We start from the raw sequence: 23,846 nt of genomic DNA, 5'->3' as shown, positions 1-23,846 counted from the left end.
TTCTCTTCACATGTTCCTTCCACACAGGTCTACGTTCCACTTTTCTAGTCCTTACTATGATACTTTGCAGCATGAGGTCCTCAAAAGAAGGTGAGAAAGTGCTGACTCCTTCCCAGCATCCATAATCATAAGCCAATATAAACCTCGGACCTCCTCTTTACAAATCACCCAGCCTTAGACATTGTGTTATAGCACAGGAAATGGACTGAGAAATAGACCTTAATTGGAGTTTGACTTGAGATCTCTCACCATAAATCATATTTTTATCATAGACTGCCTAATGCTCCCCAAAGAAAGAGACACTCATCAGACCACATATTACAGAGTTTTAGTGGTTACCTTCCAGAGTTGAGTCTCTTTATTTCTCCACAACTTCTGTCACATTCTAAAAATTTTTTCTGTGTACATTGTAGTGAATACTTCCCAGGCAACATTTGGTCAGTTCTCTGTCTCTAATTTTGTTGTTTTGCATAGTGTCTTATAAATGGAATGACATAGACCTAGCTGTGAGTTTACTCTCCTTCACAGTGAGACTGATTTTCACTTATGTTTTATGTATCAGTAGTTGATTATTTTTGCTCTGAATAGCATCACATTGTAAGGCTGTATTACAATACATTTCTCCATTCACTATTTAAGAAGCATTTGTGTTTTGTCTATTTTGGTTTATTGTGAAGAAGTTTACCATGAGCATAGGTAAATGGCAGTTTATAGGTACCCAGCCCTTTCCAGTATTTCTTCAAATCAGAAACAAACATGAGGTGCATGGCTGCAGGGAGGGGTTGGTTGTGTGGAAAATAAGGGAGGGAAACAGTAAACAGTGGATAGTTGGAGAAAGGGTGAAATTCAGAAACATTGAACTTCAGGTTAATAAAAGAAATGTTGGACTCTCTCATACAGCACTAAGCAAAATAACGTGGAAGGGGAAGAATCCCCCTGACTGGGGCTGCAGTGAAATGAGCAAAGAGCAGCCCAGGAAGCACTACAGGCACACAAGCTAGCACTCTGCAAAATTTAGTTTAAAGCAGTAGATCTGCGTGCAATGCAGAAAGCAGGTGCAGAAGGGTCCCCTGCACTTCCCACTTTGCTTACTGGTGCCATGAAGAGGAACTGTCTTGGGAGAGGTCAAACAGTCAGACTTCTCAGCAAAGGAGACCAGAGAACCCCACATTTTTGTGTCCATGAATCCCCAAAACACCCAAAGCCCCCATTACTCCCTGAGTTACCACCCTGAGAATCATTGTGGACCCAAGAAACTGGTTGTGACTTAGACTTAATTCACAGACAGATCTACATGGTGGGAAGTATGAGTTTCCAACTGTGCCACAGAGGGAAGCTTAGTGTGAAAACATCAGGATTGACAGGTAGGCAGTCTTAACTGTGTTAAGGGGAATTTTGACTGGCTGTGTGTGCCCAGTAAAGGGAGTATTGAGCAGAGAACTGTGAGCCCTGTGTTTTACCCATCCAGTGCAGTCTACTTTGGCCTGATTGCTCTGCGCAGACAGAGTGCCACAGAGATTTTTGGAAAGCAACCACTGCTCAGAAATCTCACAAGCCAGCTCCTGGAAAGCTCCACTTGTGCAAGGACGCAATCCAACTCTGAGTTTCCGGAGACTCAACTGGAAACAGCAGTTGAGGGCGGCTTCTTGCTTTTGCTCATTGGCAAGCCTGCATAAGAAAAAATAGTAACAGAAATTCAGCCCAGAAGGAAAAGTCACAATGGACTCATCTTGCAGACTGCTTTTTTATTCTAACTTGGTTGAATTTCAGATAAAACATGGCTGCTCCACACACAACCCAACTAAACTGCAAAAGACATGCTTGTGAAAAAACAAATCCAACCTTGTTTCCTCAAAACGTGGTGTATTTGTTCTGTTTTGTCTTTCTCTGCACTATTTAAACTATGTTCTCCTTCAGTATTATTTCTTATACTTTCATCCCATATACTTTTCCTCTCTTTCTTTCCTGTTTCTTCTTTTTTAATTGATATTGTTTTTCATTTATTGATATTCTTTTTTTTCTTTTATTCATATGTGCATACAATGTTTGGGTCATTTCTCCCCCCTTCCCCCCTCCCCCTCTACCCCCTTCCTCTCCTCCCCTACCCACTCACTGTCAGGAAGAAACTATTTTGTCCTTATCTCTAATTTTGTTGAAAAGAGAATATAAGCAATAATAGGAAGGACCAAGGGTTTTTGCTAGTTGAGATAAGGATAGCTAAGCAGGGAGTTGACTTGCATTGCTTTCATGTGAATGTGTGTTACCTTCTAAATTAATTCTTCTCAAACTAATATTTTCTCATTCCTGGTCCCCTTCTCCTATTGGCCTCAGTTGCTTTAAAGTATCTGCATTAGTTTCTCTGCATTGAGGGCAACAAATGCTACCTAGTTTTTGGGTGTCTTATCTATCCTCATACCTCCCTTCTGTGCTCTTGCTTTATCATGTGTAGATCTAGGATTTCTTGTTTGGATGACCTATCTATTGATGATAATGGGGTGTTAAAGTCTCCCATGACCACTGTGTTGGAGTTAATATATGCTTTTAAGTCCTTCAGGGTATGTTTTATGAAATTGAGTGCATTGACATTGGGTGCATATAGGTTGATAATTGTTATTTCCTTTTGGTCTATTTCCCCTTTTATTAGTATAGAATGTCCTTCTTTATCTTGTTTGATCAATGTGGGTTTAGAGTCTACTTTGTCAGAGATAAGTATTGCTACCCCTGACTGTTTTGGCTTGGCAAATCTTCTTCCAGCCTTTCATCCTAAGCCTATGTTTATTTCTGTCGGTGAGATGGGTCTCGTGTAAGCAATAAATTGTTGGATCTTCCTTTTTAATCCATTTCATCAAATGGTGCCTTTTGATGGGGGAATTAAGTCCATTAACATTAAGTGTTAGTACTGATAGGTATGTGGTGATTCCTGTCATTTAGTTGTCTTAGTTGTTTGAAGGTTTGATTGTGTGTAGCTAAATCGATGTTACTCTCTACTTCCTTGCTTTTTCTTTTCCTGTAGTTTAGTACTGTCTGCCCTTTCATGGTTATGTTGGGTTTCACTTTCTGTGTGCAGAATCCCTTGAAGAATCTTTTGTAGTGGTGGCTTTGTGGACATATATATTGTTTGTGTTTATTATGAGAGACTTTTATTGGTCCATCTATTTTGAATGATAGTTTTGCTGGGTAGAGTATGCTAGGGTTGAATTTATTTTCATTCAGTGCCCAGAAGATCTCACCCTAAGCTCTTCTTACTTTTAATGTTTCTGTTGAGAAGTCTGCTGTAATTTTGATGGGTTTACCTTTGTATGTTATTTGTTTTTTCTCTTACAGCCTTCAATATTCTTTCTCTAGTCTCTGTACTTGTTATTTTAATGATAATATGTCATGAGGTAGCTCTATTTTGGTCAGGACTGTTTGGTGTTCTGGAGGCTTCCTGTACCTGGATGGGCATAGTTTTCTCTAGATTTGGGAAATTTTGTTATTATTATTTTGTTGACTATATTATGCATTCCTTTTGCTTGCACCTCTTCTTCTTCAATGCCCATTATTTTCAGGTTTGGTCTTTTGATGGAGTCAGTAAGTCCTTGCACTTTCTTTTCACAGGTCTTGAGTTGTTTAATAATTCTTTGGTTTTTACTTTAATTACCATTTCATCTTCGAGTTCTGAGACTCTGTCTTCTGCTTGTTCAAGTCTGCTGGATTGGCCTTCCATTTTGTTTTGCAGTTCTGTTTCATTCTTTTTTTCTTAGGTTTACCATGTCCTGAGTCACTTCCTCTTTAATGTTGTCTATTTTCGTCCTGAGTTCATTTATCTCTTTATTTATCATGTTCTTTGTTTCACTTTGGTGTTTATTCAGTGCTTCTATAGTTTCTTTATTTCTTCTTGTGCTTTCAAATTCTCTATTTTTATCTTCTTGGAATTTCTTGAGTGTCTCCTGTACATTTTGGTTGATCATATCCAGTATCATCTTATAAAGTTCTCATTGATTACTTGCAGGTTTTCTTCTTTCAGAAAGTTCTTGTGGACTTCATTGGTTTCTTTGGCATAGTTTAATCTTCATTTTGTTGGAGTCTGGACCTGAGTATCTGTTTTTTTCATTTCCCTCTGGTTCCTGTACTAATTTGTTATTGGGGGGAAAATGGTTTCCCTCTTTTTTCTGTCTTCGCATCATTGCCCTTGCTATTGTTACTCTCCCTGTACTATGTGTAATTCAGTATTGTCTAGCTTGCAATAATAACTATGGTGATATCTAGAGTGGAAGGGTGAGAGGAGAGGGAAAGCAAAGAAGGTAAAGAAAAAAGGGAAAAACAAACACACACACACACACACACACACACACACACACAAAAGAAAAACAGAGCCAAAGAAATAAACAGGGAGAGATAGTTTACCAATAAACAGTAAGCTAAACTGGCATTAGAGAGACAGAGAGAGGATAAAAAAAATCCTCAGGTTCAAATACAATAAAAGTTTCAGTCTTAATAATTTTGTTGTTTGTCCTTCAGCCTCTAGTCCTGATGTTGTTGCCTGCAAAGTAGTTCTGTCATTGTCTCATCAAAGGGGAAAAATCAACAACAAACAAACAAAAAGTCCCAAGTTCAAATGTGATTTAGTTTCAGTTAGTCCTTCAGCATCCAGTCCTAGTTCTGTCATTGTCCCATCAAAGGAAGAGAGAAGAAAAAAGAGCTGTCTGGGGACAGCTTTGTGAATGTCTATCTGAGGCTGCAGCTTACCTGCCACCTACTGTCAGCCAGCTCCTGTTTTAAGCTTTATTTACTGTAGATCTAAGGAATAAGCTTTACACTCACCTAGCCCCTCAGGCTTTGTTTAATTAGAGTTCTACTGGATGTATGCCCCTTTTGTTTTCTCCAGTATACAGCCCTACCTGCAATTGCAATCTTTTTTTTTATTTAAAGTTCACATGGGGAGGTGCCCCTCCCCCACTCTCTTGTGGTTCATGCCACACTTTAGCCACTGTTATAAGCCTTCCCCTCTCCAAGCATACTGGGGGAGGTGGTGCCACACCTGCCTCCTCTGGTTGGCTTGTTTATTTACAGTTCACATAAGGGGGTGTCTCTTCACCCCACTCTGGTGGAAATTTCACACAACAGCCGCTGTTACAAGCTTTTCCCTCTCCAAGGTTGCTGGGTGGGTGCTACCACTCCTGCCTTCTCCAGCTGGCTTGTTTATTTACAGTTCAAGTGGGGAGTGCTCCTCCCCCACTCTCCAGAGCTCAGGGTGCCCTGCCCTCTTTGCTACGTGTCTTTTTTTTCAGCTGCTTGTTTATTATTCAGTTTGGGTTTTTTTTCTCTTTTTTCCCTGAGTGAGGGTCAGTCTGTCCAGGGGGCTATGCTGATTTGGCCCAGGGTTGTCTGTGGGAGTACCATGTGCTGTTTAGCTCACCTGGTTGTCTGCTTCTCCCAAGTAGGATAGGAGCTGGTGTCTGGTGTCATGGAAGCCCTCCTGGTTTCTCCGTTTAATGTGGAGTGGGGACGCTATGCATGGGCTGGGGTTGTGGAGGTGTCAGAGTTTTAAATCTTCTTGATGGTTTTTCCTGCAAGGCATATCTCCAGCGTCTCTCCAAGAACTATTAGAACATAATACTTAACCAAAAGCTTATAACTCTACAATAATAAACCCAAAATACTAAATGGACAAAAAAGTAAAAGTCTACTTTAAAAAATAATCAGTTGCTTCAAAGAGAATTCTAACAAACAGATGAATGAAATAAGGAAGTAAATTCAAAACCTAGATGAGAAAGTATACAATATGGCTTTGAAAGCATATTGAAAAAAATAGAAACATTAGAAATTTAAAATTCAATAAATAAAGAATATAGTCAAAATTCATCAACAGACAAGATCAAGAAGATAAGAGTATCAGGGATTGAATGCAAAGGTTGAGGAGATATTATGTTAATAAATCAATAAAGAACAAAAATAACAAGCAGGAGACCACAACTTTCAAGAGCTGTGGGACATTATCAGAAGGCAACACCTAAGGAGAACTAACATGGCTGATTAGAGATACCCATCAGTTTCATGCATCTCCCCTCATCAGAAAAATAATCTCCAGGTGACTGGTTCAAGTGGGTGTCATAGAAAGGCTAGAGAAGGAAAAAGTAAACAGTAGATGGTTAGGAAGCAGATGAAATCCAAAAATCTTTAACTTTAGATATGTAAGAAGAAATGATAAGTCCTAACATATGGCATTATACAAAATGGTAAGGAAGAAGGGGATCTCCCCTGAAAAGGAAAGCTCCAGAAAGATCCACAGGCTCATACCAGCAGGCACTCCACAAAAATAAACTTTAGGAAGGAGATGTCTCTACCACACATCAAGCAAGTGCTAGGGAAGGAGCCCCTTGCACTTAGTTATTTGCATAGTGGTGAAGTGGAGAGGAGTCAGAGCAAGAGAGGTCTTACCCACACATACAATAAGAACAACCACAAAAAAGCCAGGTACAGTATCTCCAGAATCAATTAACACACATTACCTCCATGAAAAAGAGAACTCAAATCACTACCCACATATAAAAGAAATTGATCTAAAATGGATGGCCAACTAAAAACTTTGTATGTATAAAATGATATTTTATTTTTATTTATTTATTTATTTATTATTCATATGTGCATACAATGTTTGGGTCATTTCTCCCCCCTTCCCCCACTCCATCCCTTACCCCCCCAATCCTTCCCTCCCCCCTCTCCTCAATACCAGGCAGAAACTATTTTGCCCTTATCTCTAATTTTGTAGAGGAGAGAGTATAAGCAATAATAGGAAGGACCAAGGGTTTTTGCTAGTTGAGATAAGGATAGCTATACAGGGAGTTGACTTGCATTGATTTCCTGTGCATGTGTGTTACCTTCTAGGTTAATTCTTCTTGATCTAACCTTTTCTCTAGTTCCTGGTCCCCTTCTCCTATTGGCCTCAGTTGCTTTAAGGTATCTGCTTTAGTTTCTCTGCTTTGAGGGCAACAAATGTTATCTAGTTTTTTAGGTGTCTTACCTATCCTCATATCTCCCTTGCATGCTCTCACTTTATCACGTGATCAAAGTCCAATACCCTTATTGTGTTTGTCCTTGATCTAATGTCCGCATATGAGGAAGAACATACGACTTTTGGTCTTTTGGGCCACGCTAACCTCACTCAGAATTATGTTCTCCAGTTCCATCCATTTACCAGCAAATGATAACATTTCATTCTATTTCATGGCTGCATAAAATTCCAAAGTGTATAAATACCATGTTTTCTTGATCCATTCATCAGTAGTGGGGCATTTTGGCTGTTTCCATAACTTGCTATTGTGAATAGTGCTGCAATAAACATGGATGTGCAGGTGCCTCTGGAGTAACCTGTGTCACAGTCTTTTGGGTATATCCCCAAGAATGGTATTGCTGTATCATATGGTAGATCAATGTTTAGCTTTTTAAATAGCCTCCAAATTAAAATGATATTTTAAACAGTGAAGGAGAACATCTCTCAGATCACATAATGGGAAAAGGGTCTGTTTTTCAAATATTTGGTGTTTGGCTGAAGGGAATTGATCGCCAGAGCTCACATGCTCTTCAAGTGATGCAGTGCTGAGCTACATTCCCAGCACTATGTCAGTAATTCCTATAAGAACACAAAACTCTAGGACTGTTAGGGGAAACAAGGTACAAGTAGAGGCACATGCTTTCTGAATAGGAATCCAATAACATAGTAAAAAAGGAGGGAGAATGTCCAAATTGGACTGTCTGAAATTGAAAAGCATCTACACAGCAAAGGAAATACTAAGAAGAGTGAAGAAAGTCTATACCATATCTTTATCCAACATTGAATTAACATCTATATTGCATAAAGAAAGCAAAATAAAATTAAACAACTAAAGAACAAATAATGGAATCAGTAAATTGAGGAGACACTTTTCAAATGAAGAAGGACAGCAGGCCAATAAACACATGATAAAATTATCAACATCTTTAGTCATTATAAAGATGGAAATTAAAAACTACATTGAGATTCTACCTTACCCCATTCACAATGGCTGTCCTTAAGAAAACAAATAACAATAAATGCTGGGGATGATGCAATGGAAAGGGCTTTTTACCCCATTGGTGGTGGGAATGTAAGTTGGTTCATCCACCATGAAAGTCAGTATGGAGGTTCCTCAAAAAATAATGAAAATAGGGAGCTCTCAGGCATATATACCACTTCTAGGTATATACCCCAAAACAATCAAGTGAGCACATTAGCGATATGTCAGCATACCCATATTTAGTGTGACACTGTTCACAATAGCCAAATTATGGAATCAGCTCAGTAGCCCATCAGTGAATGAATGGATAAAGACAATGTGGGAAATCCACACCATCAAGTTCCCTCAGCCATTGGGAAGAATAAAACTATGTCATTTGCTGAAAAATGGATGGAAGAACTAGAGATAACATGTTAAACAAAATAAGCCAGTCTGATAAAAAAAATTTCCACATGTTTTCTCTCATTTCTGAAAGGTAGGAAGAAATAAACACAAACATAGCAAGGTAATAAAAGTAAAAGGAGGACTACTAGGGAGGTGAGGTGAAAAGAAAGGGTGAGGGAATAGAAGGGATAAAGCAGAGAAATGGAAGGGGGAAATTTAACTAAACTACCCAACAGGCATGTAAGGAAATATCATGATGAAACCCCTTTGTACAACTTAATTTATGCTAAAAATAAAAGATTAAAAATAGAGAACATGTGAAATGATGTTCTATCAAATAAGACTTTTTCTTGGTGCGAAATTCATGCTATTATTTTAGAAGGGAGATTGGAAATATTTTCTAGAACTGAGGTGATGTAAGCTCATTTAAATATGTGAAGATGTGACCCTGAACTCAACTGCTGCACATATGCCCAACAGAAATCCCTACATGTGGCCTAGAATGGTTGTACATGCCTGTAAACCCACCTACTGGAGAATCTTGGTCCAGTAGGAGAATCGTGCAGACATGGACAAAATCCAAGGTCCAATCTGAAAAATAAGTAAAGCAAAAGAGGGTTGGTGCTGATTCAAGTGGTAGAGTGCCTGCCTAGCAAAAGTGAGGCCCTGAGTTGAAACCCAGGATGTGTATAAACCAAGAGCAATCACAAACTCTACATGTATCAAAAGCATATGGTAGAACTTACGTAACAAGAGGACTGATGAAGACCCCAGACTGAACACCACTCACATGTGAATGAAGAAATGAATGGTAACATTAATTCCTGGATATCCACACAATGGAATTCTATCACTAATAGCTTGAAAAAATGTATACACTAAGGAGTAGATGCTGTGTGACTCCACGTGTATACAGTGGAGTGATGCATGCAGTTAAATTTTGCATTGTGGTTACTCTTGGGGATGGTAATGGGAGGGTCATGAGGAGGCATCTGTGAGCACATGCAGGTTGTGCTCAGTTTGTGGAATCTCATTGAGCAGTGCACTCATGACTTGTGCATAAAATTGTTTTAAATACATATTAGAAATTAAAAATTCGTTGAAACAATGTAAGTGGATTTGCATACACTGATTTTATATTGTTCAAGGAGGAGGCTAAAAATTAAATAACTTTAAAGCATGACTAATTTTGAAAACACATCACTACTCATGTAACATTATATGTATCAATATTCTTTAGATTTTTCCCAGGAGAAATCAGCAAGATACAGAATTGAAGTGAGTCAATAAGCATACAATAAATAACTTTTAACCACTTAATCAACCAGGATGCCAATATAAAGGTCAAATAAAATCAATTTTATGTTAAAGCATATTGTTACCATTTTAATAAGTAGTATTTTACATATAAGATTTGCATTTTATTTTCTAAAATGCTTAATATTGCTTCATGGATAAACAACATAATTGAGATACGAAAACACACATATATACACATTATAATACAACATACAAAGGTGAATATTAGTACGTAGGTGGGAGTACATAGGTAAAAGCCACCTGCTTTTCTTATATGACTGCCTTCCCACACTATAGTATGTGGTGACGAATAGATGACTGTATTTGGCACAAAAACAAATGATTTACATGATCCTCATGTGATTAGGGTGTTTCCCTACTCCTTATCCAGGGAAAGCAAACCCTGGATACACTGGAGTCACCACTCATGAGCAGGAAGGGGCTCACTGTTGGGAAAAAGACATTGACTATTGCAGCAGTGTTCATCAGGAGCCAGCTGGGATTATAAATAAGACCCACACAAAAATTAATGATGTTTGAAAGCATATACAAAGAGACAAAGGTGCTCACCAGGAGAAGGATGGTTTTGGTAGCTCTGGACTCAGGGGAGGATCTGGGGGAGATGCTGGCCCTATGAACATGTTGCATTTTCTGCTTATGTCTGTACAGGATGAAAACCATGGAGCCACTGGCGCAGAGCATGAGCCCCAGATAAAGGACATCAGGAAATGTCAGGATTACTGAATACAGTATGTCATGGTATTTATCATGACGAACAGAAGAACAGTATCCATAACTTTTCAGGCTGGTGCTGTTATCATTGCTCCCTTTTGCAGTCATGAACATAAGATGAAGAATGTTTACAGGGAGGGACAGGATCCAGCTCAGGAATATGGAGGAGTCAATGTATCTGGGAGCTTTCACCTTAAATTGTGCCCACATGGATTCACTAGGGCTGATGGTGATGGCCTGGAAGACACTCAGGAAACAGGTGCTGCCAATAGACACACTCCTGCCCACTCTGTAAATATAAAAAAGCAGTTTGCAACTAATATAACTGAAAGAAACTTCCAAACCAAAAGCTGCCATTGTTTGGGGAATTCCTTTACACCCAAGAGCTAAGATATTGGCTATAGTCAAGTGTTTAAGAATCATGTCTGTGGACCTTAGCCTGAACCCAGTGTAGGAAAGGAACACATAATGATACAGAAGACAGGAATTTCCCAGAATTCCAACTAGGGTCTGTAATGTGAAGATCATTCCAGCCACAGCACTGCCTTCCATCCTGTGGGTTGCTGTTGTCTGAGCCAGAGGGTCCTGCATGGGAAGATGAAGCATGGCTGCATGTACTGAGTCAACTGAACACAATGTTTCCCTTCAGTTAGAACCTCCAGAAATATTTCCTCAATGATTGTCTTTTGCTGAGTAATCCAAGTGTTGAATTATAAATTCAGAGAGCGTTTATAATGTAAAATCTCTGGGAGGAAGGTAACACGCATGGTGACTTCTTCATTCTTCAAAGTGTATCTGGCAGGCCATACTACAACTTTAATTGTAAAGGTAGGGAGAACTTCTTTTGATAAAGAAGGTTTATGTGTTGTTGAAATTAGTACTGTAATTAGGGGTGATTTAGGTCTATAATCTGCCTGAGTCATAACAGAGGTCTTTGATGCACCATGCTTCCCTAACAGTTGTTACGTAGGTTTTTCAACCAACCCAATTCTCTAATTTTGTTACAATATATTCTTATCTGTAAACTGGTGGTAGTTTATAATTGCTTCTGCAAGAAATATATACTCATAAGTATTTATTATTATTGAAGTTTACTGATATTTCCTAAGCCAAGATCAATTATGTGAATGTTACAGTGTTGTAATAAAGGTAAATTTATTGTGGGCAATATAAAATTAGTGGAAGTTACCCCATGGCAAGCTGTATACAACAATGCAATAATGGCCTGATTTCAGGATAGCTACTAAATGAGAGATTGGATTTTATATTAGAGACACAAGTCTACTTCCACCTATCAGAAGAATTAGTCAATATCCCAATAGTTTCCTACTTTAAGGATCAAAACAGCAAAGGACAAATGAGTATAGAAGTGAAACAAAGTTAGTTCTGATTTCAATTTCTGATAATACATTTACATGTTAATAGCTGAGCTAAAATATCTATTAGCAATGAAGCAAGATTGGTGAATGATATTACAATAGCCATAGTACGTGCAACCAGTCATGTGCATAGCATGAAGCCTTGTGCATTTGAAAAACTGGACTTAGACTTGGGGTGTCACTCAATTGTACCTATAACAGACTTAATACTTTAGAGAAGAGAAAATTTAACTTCACAGCAAAACAGAGCAAAAATTAAAGCGCCTCATCCAGTATCAAATTTCCATACCAGAGTGGTATATTTGTTAGAATGAGAATGATTTTTAAATAGATGTAGACAAGATGACACTCATCTGAGAGGTAGTATTGCAAACTCACAATTACTATGTTGATAAGTATTTAAATATTCCTTGCAGGCTTTAAGAGACCATTAGCCTAATCATAATTACAGAGTAGTGATGAATTCAGAATTCATACAACTATTTTCATCATATGCTCAGAGATAGAAAAAGTTTATGCACATGTAGGTAGCGTTCACTTACAGGTTCTACATACAATGACATGTTCCTGGACAGGTGGAGTGGCTTAGGTGGTAGACTGAGGCCTAGTGTTCAAGTTACAATCCCCATGCCCAAAAAAGAACTACATGATCCTATAGATTTTTCCTAACCTTTAAACAGGAATTGAGAGATTATAGGCAATCCTGTAGGAATTCTGAAAATGTAATGTAGGTTTCCTGTAACAGTGTTGAGCACCATGAGTTTCTCTGCTTTCTGTGTGTCTTTATCATTCTCCTAGATACAATCAAGAACCATTTTTTTTTCTGTGTGAGTACTTACCTAGGCACTTGGAATGGGTTTTCCCATATGGACTGTGCTTCTCACAGTGTGCATGAGATGACTCACAGGCTCCGTCTCTTTGCCAGAACGGTGATCTCAGTGTGATGGTCTCTATGAATAGGTCATGAGCTGGAGAGAGGCAGCCAATTACCAAGTTTGGGTCTGTGATTATGTGACCTCACCTCCCCTCAGACCTGCAATTATCATTTCACTTTTGCATGCATGGGGTGTCCAAACTTTTCAGAAAGTTTTTTTTCCCCAGGTGACAATTATCAAAGGACAATGATAAATTTCTTTTAGCATGTCTTATGAAATTATTGTAGAGTTTTAATAGCATCTAATTTGTCCATTATTCCTGGAGGGAAACAGACTTTCACAGATGGGACCTGGAAATACTGAGATCTGACATGTGAAGAACCCTCAGTGAGCCATGGATGTCTCATCGTGTTCCTTACTTCCCTGAGAAATCGTCTAACTCCAAATGTTGTTATATCTTATGGATCATCTCAGTGGGAAGCACAATCACTGAAGTCAGCAGAAGATAAATGGAATGAAGCTAAATGCCTGGGAAGGCTTTGCAAAGAGGAGTAAAAAGAAAACAAGATGATAACGATTCATCTGGAAATGTTTAGACTCATCTGCAAATACAAGCCAGTTAATTGGGGCTTGCTTATGATACAGTGCCAACTTCTACTGAAATCTTATAAAAAATACTTTGTCAGTAATGATTAGCAGTAGTAATGGGAGGGAGACAGAGCCATATCCATACAGGACATAGGAATGTTTAAAAAATTTTCCCTCACAAATGTAAATATCAGGATTAGATGGTATGGCAGACCCAATTGACCATTTCTGCAACTGTCACATACACTAGAGTTACTTTCATTAATTCAAGAGCCTTGACAGGTGAATATAAATGGGAGAACCCCTTTCATTACTTATAATTTCTTCAACTCTTCAGCATTTAGCAAGGATTTAGATTTTCTGTACACCTCACTACTTATTGAAGACCTGTGATGGAAAAGGGAAGATTTGGGGGCATTGAGACTACAAATAGGTGAAATAAAAGAGGAACAAAGGTGGTATAGGAGCAATACATTGGTGCAGATTCTAGGATGCTGAAGAAGAAGAAAGAAAGAGAGGTGAGAGGGGGAATAGAGAAGGGGAAAATGCAACATTTTGTTCAGTACTCAATAGGAGACTCATTCTCTTATCAATTCTACCAGATATTTTAATAGGAGCAACAAAATGCTCTTCCAACTATTCAACAAAATAGAAAGGGAAGGAATGCTACCAAACTCAAAATATACACACACCTAATTCAACAACACACTAAAAAGCTCATTAATCATTCATTATCATGTGAGAATCACTCCAAGGATGCTAGAAATGTACAACATATGGAAATCAATAATGGTATTAGCACTCATAAGTACAATCAGGGGAAAAACTCTCAAGATAATCTCACTAGATGCAAAGAAGTCCATTGACAGAATTCATTATCTCTTGACAATAAAAGCCCAGAATAAATAAGGAGTAGAGGAAATATAACTCAGTATTATAATGGCTACATATCACAAACCTAAAGACAACATTGTACTAATGGGAAAAAATCATTTCATATAAAATGAGGAACAAGACAATGGCGACCACTCTCATCACTCTTTTTTTTTTTTCATTTTTCTTTTATTATTCATATGTGCATACAAGGCTTGGTTTATTTCTCCCCCCTGCCCCCACCCCCTCCCTTACCACCCACTCCACCCCCTCCCGCTCCCCCCCTCAATACCCAGCAGAAACTATTTTGCCCTTATCTCTAATTTTGTTGTAGAGAGAGTATAAGCAATAATAGGAAGGAACAAGGGGTTTTGCTGGTTGAGATAAGGATAGCTATACAGGGCATTGACTCACATTGATTTCCTGTGCGTGGGTGTTACCTTCTAGGTTAATTCTTTTTGATCTAACCTTTTCTCTAGTTCCTGGTCCCCTTTTCCTATTGGCCTCAGTTGCTTTAAGGTATCTGCTTTAGTTTCTCTGTGTTAAGGGCAACAAATGCTAGCTAGTTTTTTAGGTGTCTTACCTATCCTCACCCCTCCCTTGTGTGCTCTCGCTTTTATCATGTGCTCAAAGTCCAATCCCCTTGTTGTGTTTGCCCTTGATCTAATGTCCACATATGAGGGAGAACATACGATTTTTGGTCTTTTGAGCCAGGCTAACCTCACTCAGAATGATGTTCTCCAATTCCATCCATTTACCAGCGAATGATAACATTTCGTTCTTCTTCATGGCTGCATAAAATTCCATTGTGTATTCAATAGTGATTAAATTCTTAGCCTGAGCATAAGGTAAATAAAATGGATACAAATAGGAAAAGAAGAAATCAAATTATTCTATTTGTACATAATATGATCCTGTGCTTAAAAGGCCATCAATGCTCAACCAGAAAATTAGAAAATTACTAGATCTGATAAACACTTTCACCATACTAATAGGACACAAAATTAATATGCAGAAATTAGTACCTGTTCTCTACACCAAAAGCAAACTTGCTAAGAAAGAAATCATGGCTATTTCTCCATTAGCAATAGCCCCCCAAAACCAAAATACCTAGGAATAAATATGATGAAGGTTTAAACAGCTCTACAATGAAACCTACAAAACACTGAAGAAGGAAATTGAGAAGACAGTAGAAGATGGAAAGCCCTTCCTTTTACCAGAGTAACAGAATTAATACTGTGAAGATGGTATATTACCAAAAGTGATCTACAAATTCAATTCAATTACCAAAAAAGTTCAAATAAAATTCCTTAGAGAACTAGAAATAAGAATCTTAAATTCATATGAAAACACAGAAGATACCAAATAGCCAAAGCATTCCTAAGCAAAAGTAGCATGCTGGAGGTATTGCTATACCTGACTTCAAACTAGACTACAGAACCACTGTAAAGGAAAACTAGAATGGAATTGGCAGAAAACAGGCACACAGAACAATGGAATAGAATAGAGGACCACAAAATTAGACAACACAGATACAACAGACTGAACTTTGGCAAAAGTTCCAAAAACTTATGCTGGTGAAAAGACAGCCTATTCAATGAGTGGATAGGACAACCAGGTATCCATGTGTAGAGGCCTGAAACCAGATCCCTGTACCCCACCTTATAAAAAATTTAAAATGCATTTCATAGTCTAAGACCTGAAACTCTGAAGTGACTATGTGAAACCATCAGGAAAATAATTCAAGATCTAATTATTAGGCAACATCTTTGTGAATTGAACTCTAATAACTCATGAAATGAGAGCAAGAATTGACAAATAGGCTACTATCAAATTTAAAAACTGAATGCCAAAGGAAACAACTACCAGAGTGAAAAGACAGCCTAAACAATGGAACCTTATTCAGAATGATGTTCTCCAATTCCATCCATTTACCAGCGAATGATAACATTTCGTTCTTCTTCATGGCTGCATAGAATTCCATTGTGTATAGATACCACATTTTCTTAATCCATTCGTCAGTGGTGGGGCATCTTGGCTGTTTCCATAACTTGGCTATTGTGAATAGCACTGCAACAAACATGGGTGAGCAGGTGCCTCTGGAGTAACCTCTGTCACAGTCTTTTGGGTATATCCCCAAGAGTGGTATTGCTGGATCAAATGGTAGATCAATGTTTAGCTTTTTGAGTAGCCTCCAATTTTTTTTCCAGAGTGGTTGTACTAGTTTACATTCCCACCAACAGTGTAAGAGAGTTCCTTTTTCCCCGCATCCTCGCCAACACCTGTTGTTGGTGGTGTTGCTGATGATGGCTATTCTAACAAAGGTGAGGTGGAATCTTAGCGTGGTTTTAATTTGCATTTCCTTTATTGCTAGAGAATGGATGGAATTGGAGAACATCATTTTGAGTGAGGTTAGCCTGGCCCAAAAGACCAAAAATCGTATGTTCTCCCTCATATGTGGACATTAGATCAAGGGCAAACACAACAAGGAGATTGGACTTTGAGCACATGATAAAAGCGAGAGCACACAAGGAAGGGGTGAGGATAGGTAAGACACCTAAAAAAATTAGCTAGCATTTGTTGCCCTTAACACAGAGAAACTAAAGCACATACCTTAAAAGTAACTGAGGCCAATAGGAAAAGGGGACCAGGAACTAGAGAAAAGGGTAGATCAAAAAGAATTAACCTAGAAGGTAACACACACCCACAGGAAATTAATGTGAGTCAACTCCCTGTATAGCTATCCTTATCTCAACCAGCAAAAACCCTTGTTCCTTTCTATTATTGTTTATACTCTCTCTACAACAAAATTAGAAATAAGGGCAAAATAGTTTCTGCTGGGTATTGAGGGGGTAGGGGGGAGAGGGAGGGTGCAGAGTGGGTGGTAAGGGAGGGGGTGGGGGCAGGGGGGGAGAAATGACCTAAGCCTTGTATGCACATATGAATAATAAAATTAAAAAATAGAATGGAACCTTGAATATTTTAATGCCAAAGAACAAATAACGCAATGAATAAATAGACAAATGAATTGAACAGACAGTTCTCAAGACAACTACAACTAGCCAATAAACACATGAAAAACTGTTGGAAATCTTAACCATAGTGGAAAGACAGATCAAAAATACATCAGTACAACTCTTATGATGGTGTATTAGAGACATCCATCACTATCCTACAATTCCATGAATCTGAAACAAAATCATCACACTCATGGCTCATAGAGAGGATGTTGAGATAAATCAAACGAGGGCAACAGCAAACAGTAGAGACAAATCAGATGAAATTGGGATATAGTCAAGTTTAGATTTATAAGAGAAATGATGAACTTTCCTGTAGAACAATGAGTACAACAGCAGGGAAGTCAGGGGGAATCCACAGCAAGGATAAAAGAGAAAAGGCAAGTCTCCAAAAGACCTTTAGGTGCATGCCAGCTGTCACGCTACAAAAATAAAATTCAATACAATAGCAGCTCCACACCAAGAAGACACAAATGAAGGAGCTCAACCAAATTCTTATGTCACTTCTTGGCAAGGTGGAGGGGAATCATTTCAGGGGATGCAATAATCAAATCGCTGGGAGAGTAGTAGACTGGTCACTTTTCCCACTTTTTCTTTTTCTTTTTAATACATATTTCCAAACTTAGAAAACTTTCCCCCTTCACTGCCTAAGTGAAAAGCCATTTTAAGAACTAGTGTGGGGATAGGGAACTGGTTGGGTCTTGGTGGCAGATTGATCAACAGAATCTACCTGTAGGGAAGTGCCATGTGGAATCCAGCTGAAGAGCCAAAGACTAAACCACCACAACAAATGCAGCAGGGGTGTGGGTGATGACCTCTTCAGTGGTCACTGAGGAACTGCAATGCTGTTCTGACCTCTTTTGAGAGCTCTATTCAGCTGTCTCTGAATAGAGGCTTCGATGCCAAGACAGAGAACAGTTAGGCTAGAGAAATTAGGAGCAATTAGAGACCCCTGTGCCTTGCCCAGCTAGTGCAAATTGTATTATTTTGACAGCTTTGCATATTTCCATAGGACTGGAGAGATTGGTGGACACCAGCCACTTCTCAGAAAGTTATTTCCCATGATATACTAACACTTGCTCACTAGGCAGGAGTTTTTTTAAGAATCAGCATTGATGTTTATAGTGAAACAATGTCCTAATTTTAACCCATCAGGGAAGGCAAGAAAGATCCAGCATGTAAGGAGACACCACTACTTTTACTTCTTAAATGTTCAGAGAAAAAATGAAAGTAAACAAAAATGCTACAATAAAGGAACCTGAAAAGTCAAGGTTGTATGGTGGAAATCCATACTCCCTCAAGGAGGAATAAATATTGATGGCATTTTAATTTTTAAAATTATTTCATTTCTTATGGCTATAGTTGTGTTGCACTATTGCACTTGTGGTTTTGTTCTCCATCTTTTTGTTTTTTTGTTTGACCACTTTGTATTAGGCTGTAATCATTTTAGCTTGTTCTGTCTTAACCATCATTCTACTATTTCCTATTCCTCTTCTCCATATTCTTTTCCTTCTTTCCTAGTTTGCTTGCTCTCTCCTTTTCTCCATCCCTCCTTCTTTTTCTTATTGAATTATTAATACTTCTAGATCCATTCATTTTCAGCCTCCTAGAATGTACTATAAATTTTCTACTTTCTTTCCTTTCTAACTGTATTGGGGGTATAGTTCATATTTCTAATTGTTTTACACTACAGTTAAACCACAGTGTTTTTTGAGTTGCTGTGACCAGTACCTTTTTATTTCCTTTGAGTTATAGTAAAGATTGTGACCCAAGTAGCAAGAGTCCAACCAAAAACAAACAAACAAACAATTCAATCCATCTAAAAGAGGTACAAATCACAATGAAGTAACACAAAAATATGATAAAGGAAGACAATATGTCTCTTCCACAAAGTTGTAACTCCCCAATAACTGAATAAATAAATAGTGAAATGGCTAAAATGCTAGGAAAAAATCCTCAAAAGTATACTTTTAAAATTGATCAATAATTTTAAATAGAATTGAAGGAATCCCCTGAATGTAGTAAGCAACTGAATTTAAGATCTGTTTAAGAAAATCAGGAGCAAGAATGGAAAGTTTAGCTAAAATATTGAGACTCTAAAAAAACAAAACAGAAATGCTGAAAATGAAAAACTCAACAAGGTAAATAAGAAGGTATATATGAAAAAATATGTTCTACAAGGTAAAGACAAAGTCTTATCTTTCAATTTATTTCTTTATATTAATTTTTCTGTTGTTTTTGACATTCTAGTGAGACTCCAAACACTCTAAGCAGACATTATACCACTGAGCTACATGTCCAGCACCATCTGTCAATTAAAAATATAATAATATTAGACATATGAAAGGTATGAGATTTGGGGTCCCTTTCTCTTCAGCATAGGGTTTGTAATATGGAGGAGTGGTTGACCAGTGTGCAACTTTCTGATCACGTGAATAAAGTTTGTCTATAGCATGAGAGAACAACGGCATTTTTATTTTTTTATTTTTTTTTTTCATTTTCTTTTTTTTTTCTTTTTTATTTTTTTTCTTTTATAATTCATATGTGCATACAAGGCTTGGTTCATTTCTCCCCCCTGCCCCCACCCCCTCCCTTACCACCCACTCCACCCCCTCCCGCTCCCCCCCCCCAATACCCAGCAGAAACTATTTTCCCCTTATCTCTAATTTTGTTGTAGAGACAGTATAAGCATTAATAGGAAGGAACAAGGGGTTTTGCTGGTTGAGATAAGGATAGCTATACAGGGCATTGACTCACATTGATTTCCTGTGCGTGGGTGTTACCTTCTAGGTTAATTCTTTTTGATCTAACCTTTTCTCTAGTACCTGTTCCCCTTTTCCTATTGGCCTCAGTTGCTTTTAAGGTATCTGCTTTAGTTTCTCTGCATTAAGGGCAACAAATGCTAGCTAGTTTTTTAGGTGTCTTACCTATCCTCACCCCTCCCTTGTGTGCTCTCGCGTTTATCATGTGCTCATAGTCCAATCCACTTGTTGTGTTTGCCCTTGATCTAATGTCCACATATGAGGGAGAACATACGATTTTTGGTCTTTTGGGCCAGGCTAACCTCACTCAGAATGATGTTCTCCAGTTCCATCCATTTACCAGCGAATGATAACATTTCGTTCTTCTTCATGGCTGCATAGAATTCCATTGTGTATAGATACCACATTTTCTTAATCCATTCGTCTGTGCTGGGGCATCTTGGCTGTTTCCATAACTTGGCTATTGTGAATAGTGCCACAATAAACATGGATGTGCAGGTGCCTCTGGAGTAACAGTCTTTTGGGTATATCCCCAAGAGTGGTATTACTGGATCAAATGGTAGATCGATGTCCAGCTTTTTAAGTAGCCTCCAAATTTTTTTCCAGAGTGGTTGTACTAGTGTACATTCCCACCAACAGTGTAAGAGGGTTCCTTTTTCCCCGCATCCTCGCCAACACCTGTTGTTGGTGGTGTTGCTGATGATGGCTATTCTAACAGGGGTGAGGTGGAATCTTAGTGTGGTTTTAATTTGCATTTCCTTTATTGCTAGAGATGGTGAGCATTTTTTCATGTGTTTTCTGGCCATTTGAATTTCTTCTTTTGAGAAAGTTCTGTTTAGTTCACTTGCCCATTTCTTTATTGGTTCATTAGTTTTGGGAGAATTTAGTTTTTTAAGTTCCCTGTATATTCTGGTTATCAGTCCTTTGTCTGATGTATAATTGGCAAATATTTTCTCCCACTCTGTGGGTGTTCTCTTCAGTTTAGAGACCATTTCTTTTGATGAACAGAAGCTTTTTAGTTTTATGAGGTCCCATTTATCTATGCTATCTCTTAGTTGCTGTGCTGCTGGGGTTTCATTGAGAAAGTTCTTACCTATACCTACTAACTCCAGAGTATTTCCTACTCTTTCTTGTATCAACTTAAGAGTTTGGGGTCTGATATTAATATCCTTGATCCATTTTGAACAACGGCATTTTTAAAGAGAGTAGAAGTGACAAACAAAGGAAATACGGAGTCCTATGGTATAACTTGGAGTCACAGCACTTCTATCCTTAAAGTCCTGATTTCTGAGCAAAGAAGCCACCATTTTGCTCAAGGTAATTTGAGCTCTATTTTTGTCATTTGCAACTTAGAAATACATGCAATGCAGTTCCTATGAATACTGTTATGAACAATATTCATAAAATACATGTAAATTATTGTATGTTTCAATGTGATAAAAATGTATAATACCATGTCTACACCAATGAAAAAACCTGATTTTTCTTCATGAAAAATCAGATATGAAGACTGAAGATGTCTAATTAATGTAGTGAGAAGCATTATCACCTACCAAGGGATGACAGCAAAAGCTCCAACTTTAAAGATGGTGTCAGAAGTAAGGGCAGGTTTTCAAATTCCCAAGCCATGACCTGATTTGTATCATGTTTGCAGTAGCAACCTGACTCTTTATGTGCCCATAGTCATTGAAATAGTGTGCATGTTGGTACATACCTGTAGTCCCAGTCTCTTGGAGGCTGATGCCAGTTGATCACTTGAGTCTATTAAGTTGAGAACAGCTTGGCAACTTAGTAAGACTACATCCCAACCAAAACATATAAATACACCAAAACAGTTCTAAAACTGTACAGTAAATCAGTGATATTATATGAAGTAGAAAATACATTTAAAATTCATAGTGCAAAACCTTATTTATAGTAAAGTTTAGATGTTAGGTTGAAGGGATATTTACTTGTCTTCTTTTGTTTAGAATAAACACATGCTTTAGTGACAAATGGAAATCACCATTTTAAATTATGTGATGTTTTAAACTCTATACTAAAAGATAAATTAATGTAGTAATTACAAAATATACTAAAAATGAAAAGTTATACATGCAGTCTTTATAAACTCTACAAGACCCAAACAATAAGTACAATATTTGAAATACAGCTGTCACTTTTCAAATATCACCCATAAGCCAGTTATTTTGTGTGTACTTCAGATACCCTGCCTCATCCTGTCATCAAAACAAAAAATGCTGATCAAACTCAGTGACATCCTGGACCCCTAACCCTATGCTGAGCCATTTCTCCCTGCCAGCTGGTTCCAAAACTGCTTGTGTGAATCTGCAGAATGAACAGGAACTGGCAGACTTACCTCACCTGCCAATTGCAACTGCCCCAAATACTACTCACAAACCAGTCACCTAGTGAGACCACATCAGAACCCCTGCTTGTACACCAATATTATGATTGGATGCCTAAGAAATAACTCTAGAACTTTTACCAAAAGACTGAACTTTTTGTTGTTCCTGTACCTGGTTTTCTTTTTCTGTATTATTAACTTCACCATTACTATTTTCTTATCCCTATTCTTACTCTCTTCACATTCATATTGATATATGAATAAACAATAACAACCACAAAACGTAAAAGAGGAGTTGAACAAGATATGGAAAACCTCAGAAAAAAGGTTTATTTCCAGAAATCCTAGGGAAAAAAGTCCCTTTAGTCAAACACAAAACACAGTGGAAGGCCACTTCAGCAGACTAGAACAAGTGGAAGACAGAATCTTAGAACTGAAAGATAAAATAGAAATTAAAAAAAACCACAAAAATTCTTAGTCAAACAACTCAAGAGCTGTGAAAGGAATATGTAAGAACTCAGTGACTCCATCAAAAGGCCAAACCTGAGAATCAGGCATTGAAGGAGGAGAAGAGGTGCACGCCAAGGGATATGTAATATACTCAATAAAATAATAACAGAAAATTTCCCAAATTTCAAAAAAGTATTGCCTATTTAGGTGCAGAAAGGTTCCAGGACACCAAACAGACTTGAACAAAATAGAACCTCCCCATGACATATTATCATTAAAACAATAAGCACAAAGAACAGAGAAAGAATATTGAAGGGTGTAAGAGAGAAAAAACAAATAATGTATAAAATAACAGCAGGTTTCTCAACAGGAACATTAAAAGCAAGAAGGGCATGGAGGGAGGTGTTTCAGGAACCGAATGAAAATAATCTCAGCCCTAGGATATTCTACCCAGAAAAACTATAATTCAAAATTGACGGAGCAAAAAAAATCTTCCATGATAAGCAGAAACTAAAACAACGTATGACCACCGAGCCGCCACTACAGAGGATTCTACTAGGAATTCCACACACAGAAGATGAAAGCCGAAGAGAAAATGGTGGCTAAGATGGGAAAGCAGATCTCCTAAGCTCCACGACTTCAGAAACCCCCCTGACACACTGGAGCTACACTTGGGTAATTCTGATTGCTCCTAGCCAAAATAATAACTACCACCACATTAGGTGCAAATAAAACTCAAAGACTGACCTTTAAATCAGCCTTTAATTGCATCTAACAACCATGAAAACCCTGCCCAGGCACTGCAAACAAAGTGTGTCCAGATCCAGCCCTGGGAAAAAAGGCGCCAGCCGCTTCTCTTTTCTTTCTTTTTTTCTTTTCTTTTCACTCTTCTCCCAATAAGCTGAAGACGGTGCATCAGTCAGAATTAAGCCCTGTGACATCCTGGACCCCTAACCCATGGAAAGCCTCCCTACACCGCCCCCAAAGGATGCCATTTCTCCCTGACAGCTCATTCCAAAGCTGCCTGCATGAAACTGCAGAAGATAAAGCAGAGCATCATGCACCACATGTGACTCCCCTGCCCACCACCCCACCCTGGGAAAATAATCCAGTGCAGCTCCTGGG

General features: G+C 38.1%; 1 protein-coding gene across 1 annotated transcript; it reads right to left on the bottom strand.

The window, feature by feature from the left end:
- Positions 1–1,273: 1,273 nt before the first annotated feature.
- Positions 1,274–10,982, bottom strand: LOC141417903 (vomeronasal type-1 receptor 4-like). The gene is made up of 4 exons (XM_074057365.1): positions 10,110–10,982; positions 8,932–8,990; positions 1,461–1,668; positions 1,274–1,318 (listed from the first exon to the last, which is right to left on the bottom strand). Exons 1-4 carry the CDS (start codon positions 10,980–10,982, stop codon positions 1,274–1,276), a joined length of 1,185 nt encoding a protein of 394 aa, XP_073913466.1.
- Positions 10,983–23,846: the final 12,864 nt, after the last annotated feature.

Source organism: Castor canadensis, chromosome 16 (genome assembly GCF_047511655.1).
Source record: "Castor canadensis chromosome 16, mCasCan1.hap1v2, whole genome shotgun sequence".
Lineage (NCBI taxonomy): Eukaryota > Metazoa > Chordata > Mammalia > Rodentia > Castoridae > Castor > Castor canadensis.
The sequence above is the reverse complement of the archived record's forward strand: the minus strand, read 5'-3'. Positions and strand labels throughout refer to the sequence as shown.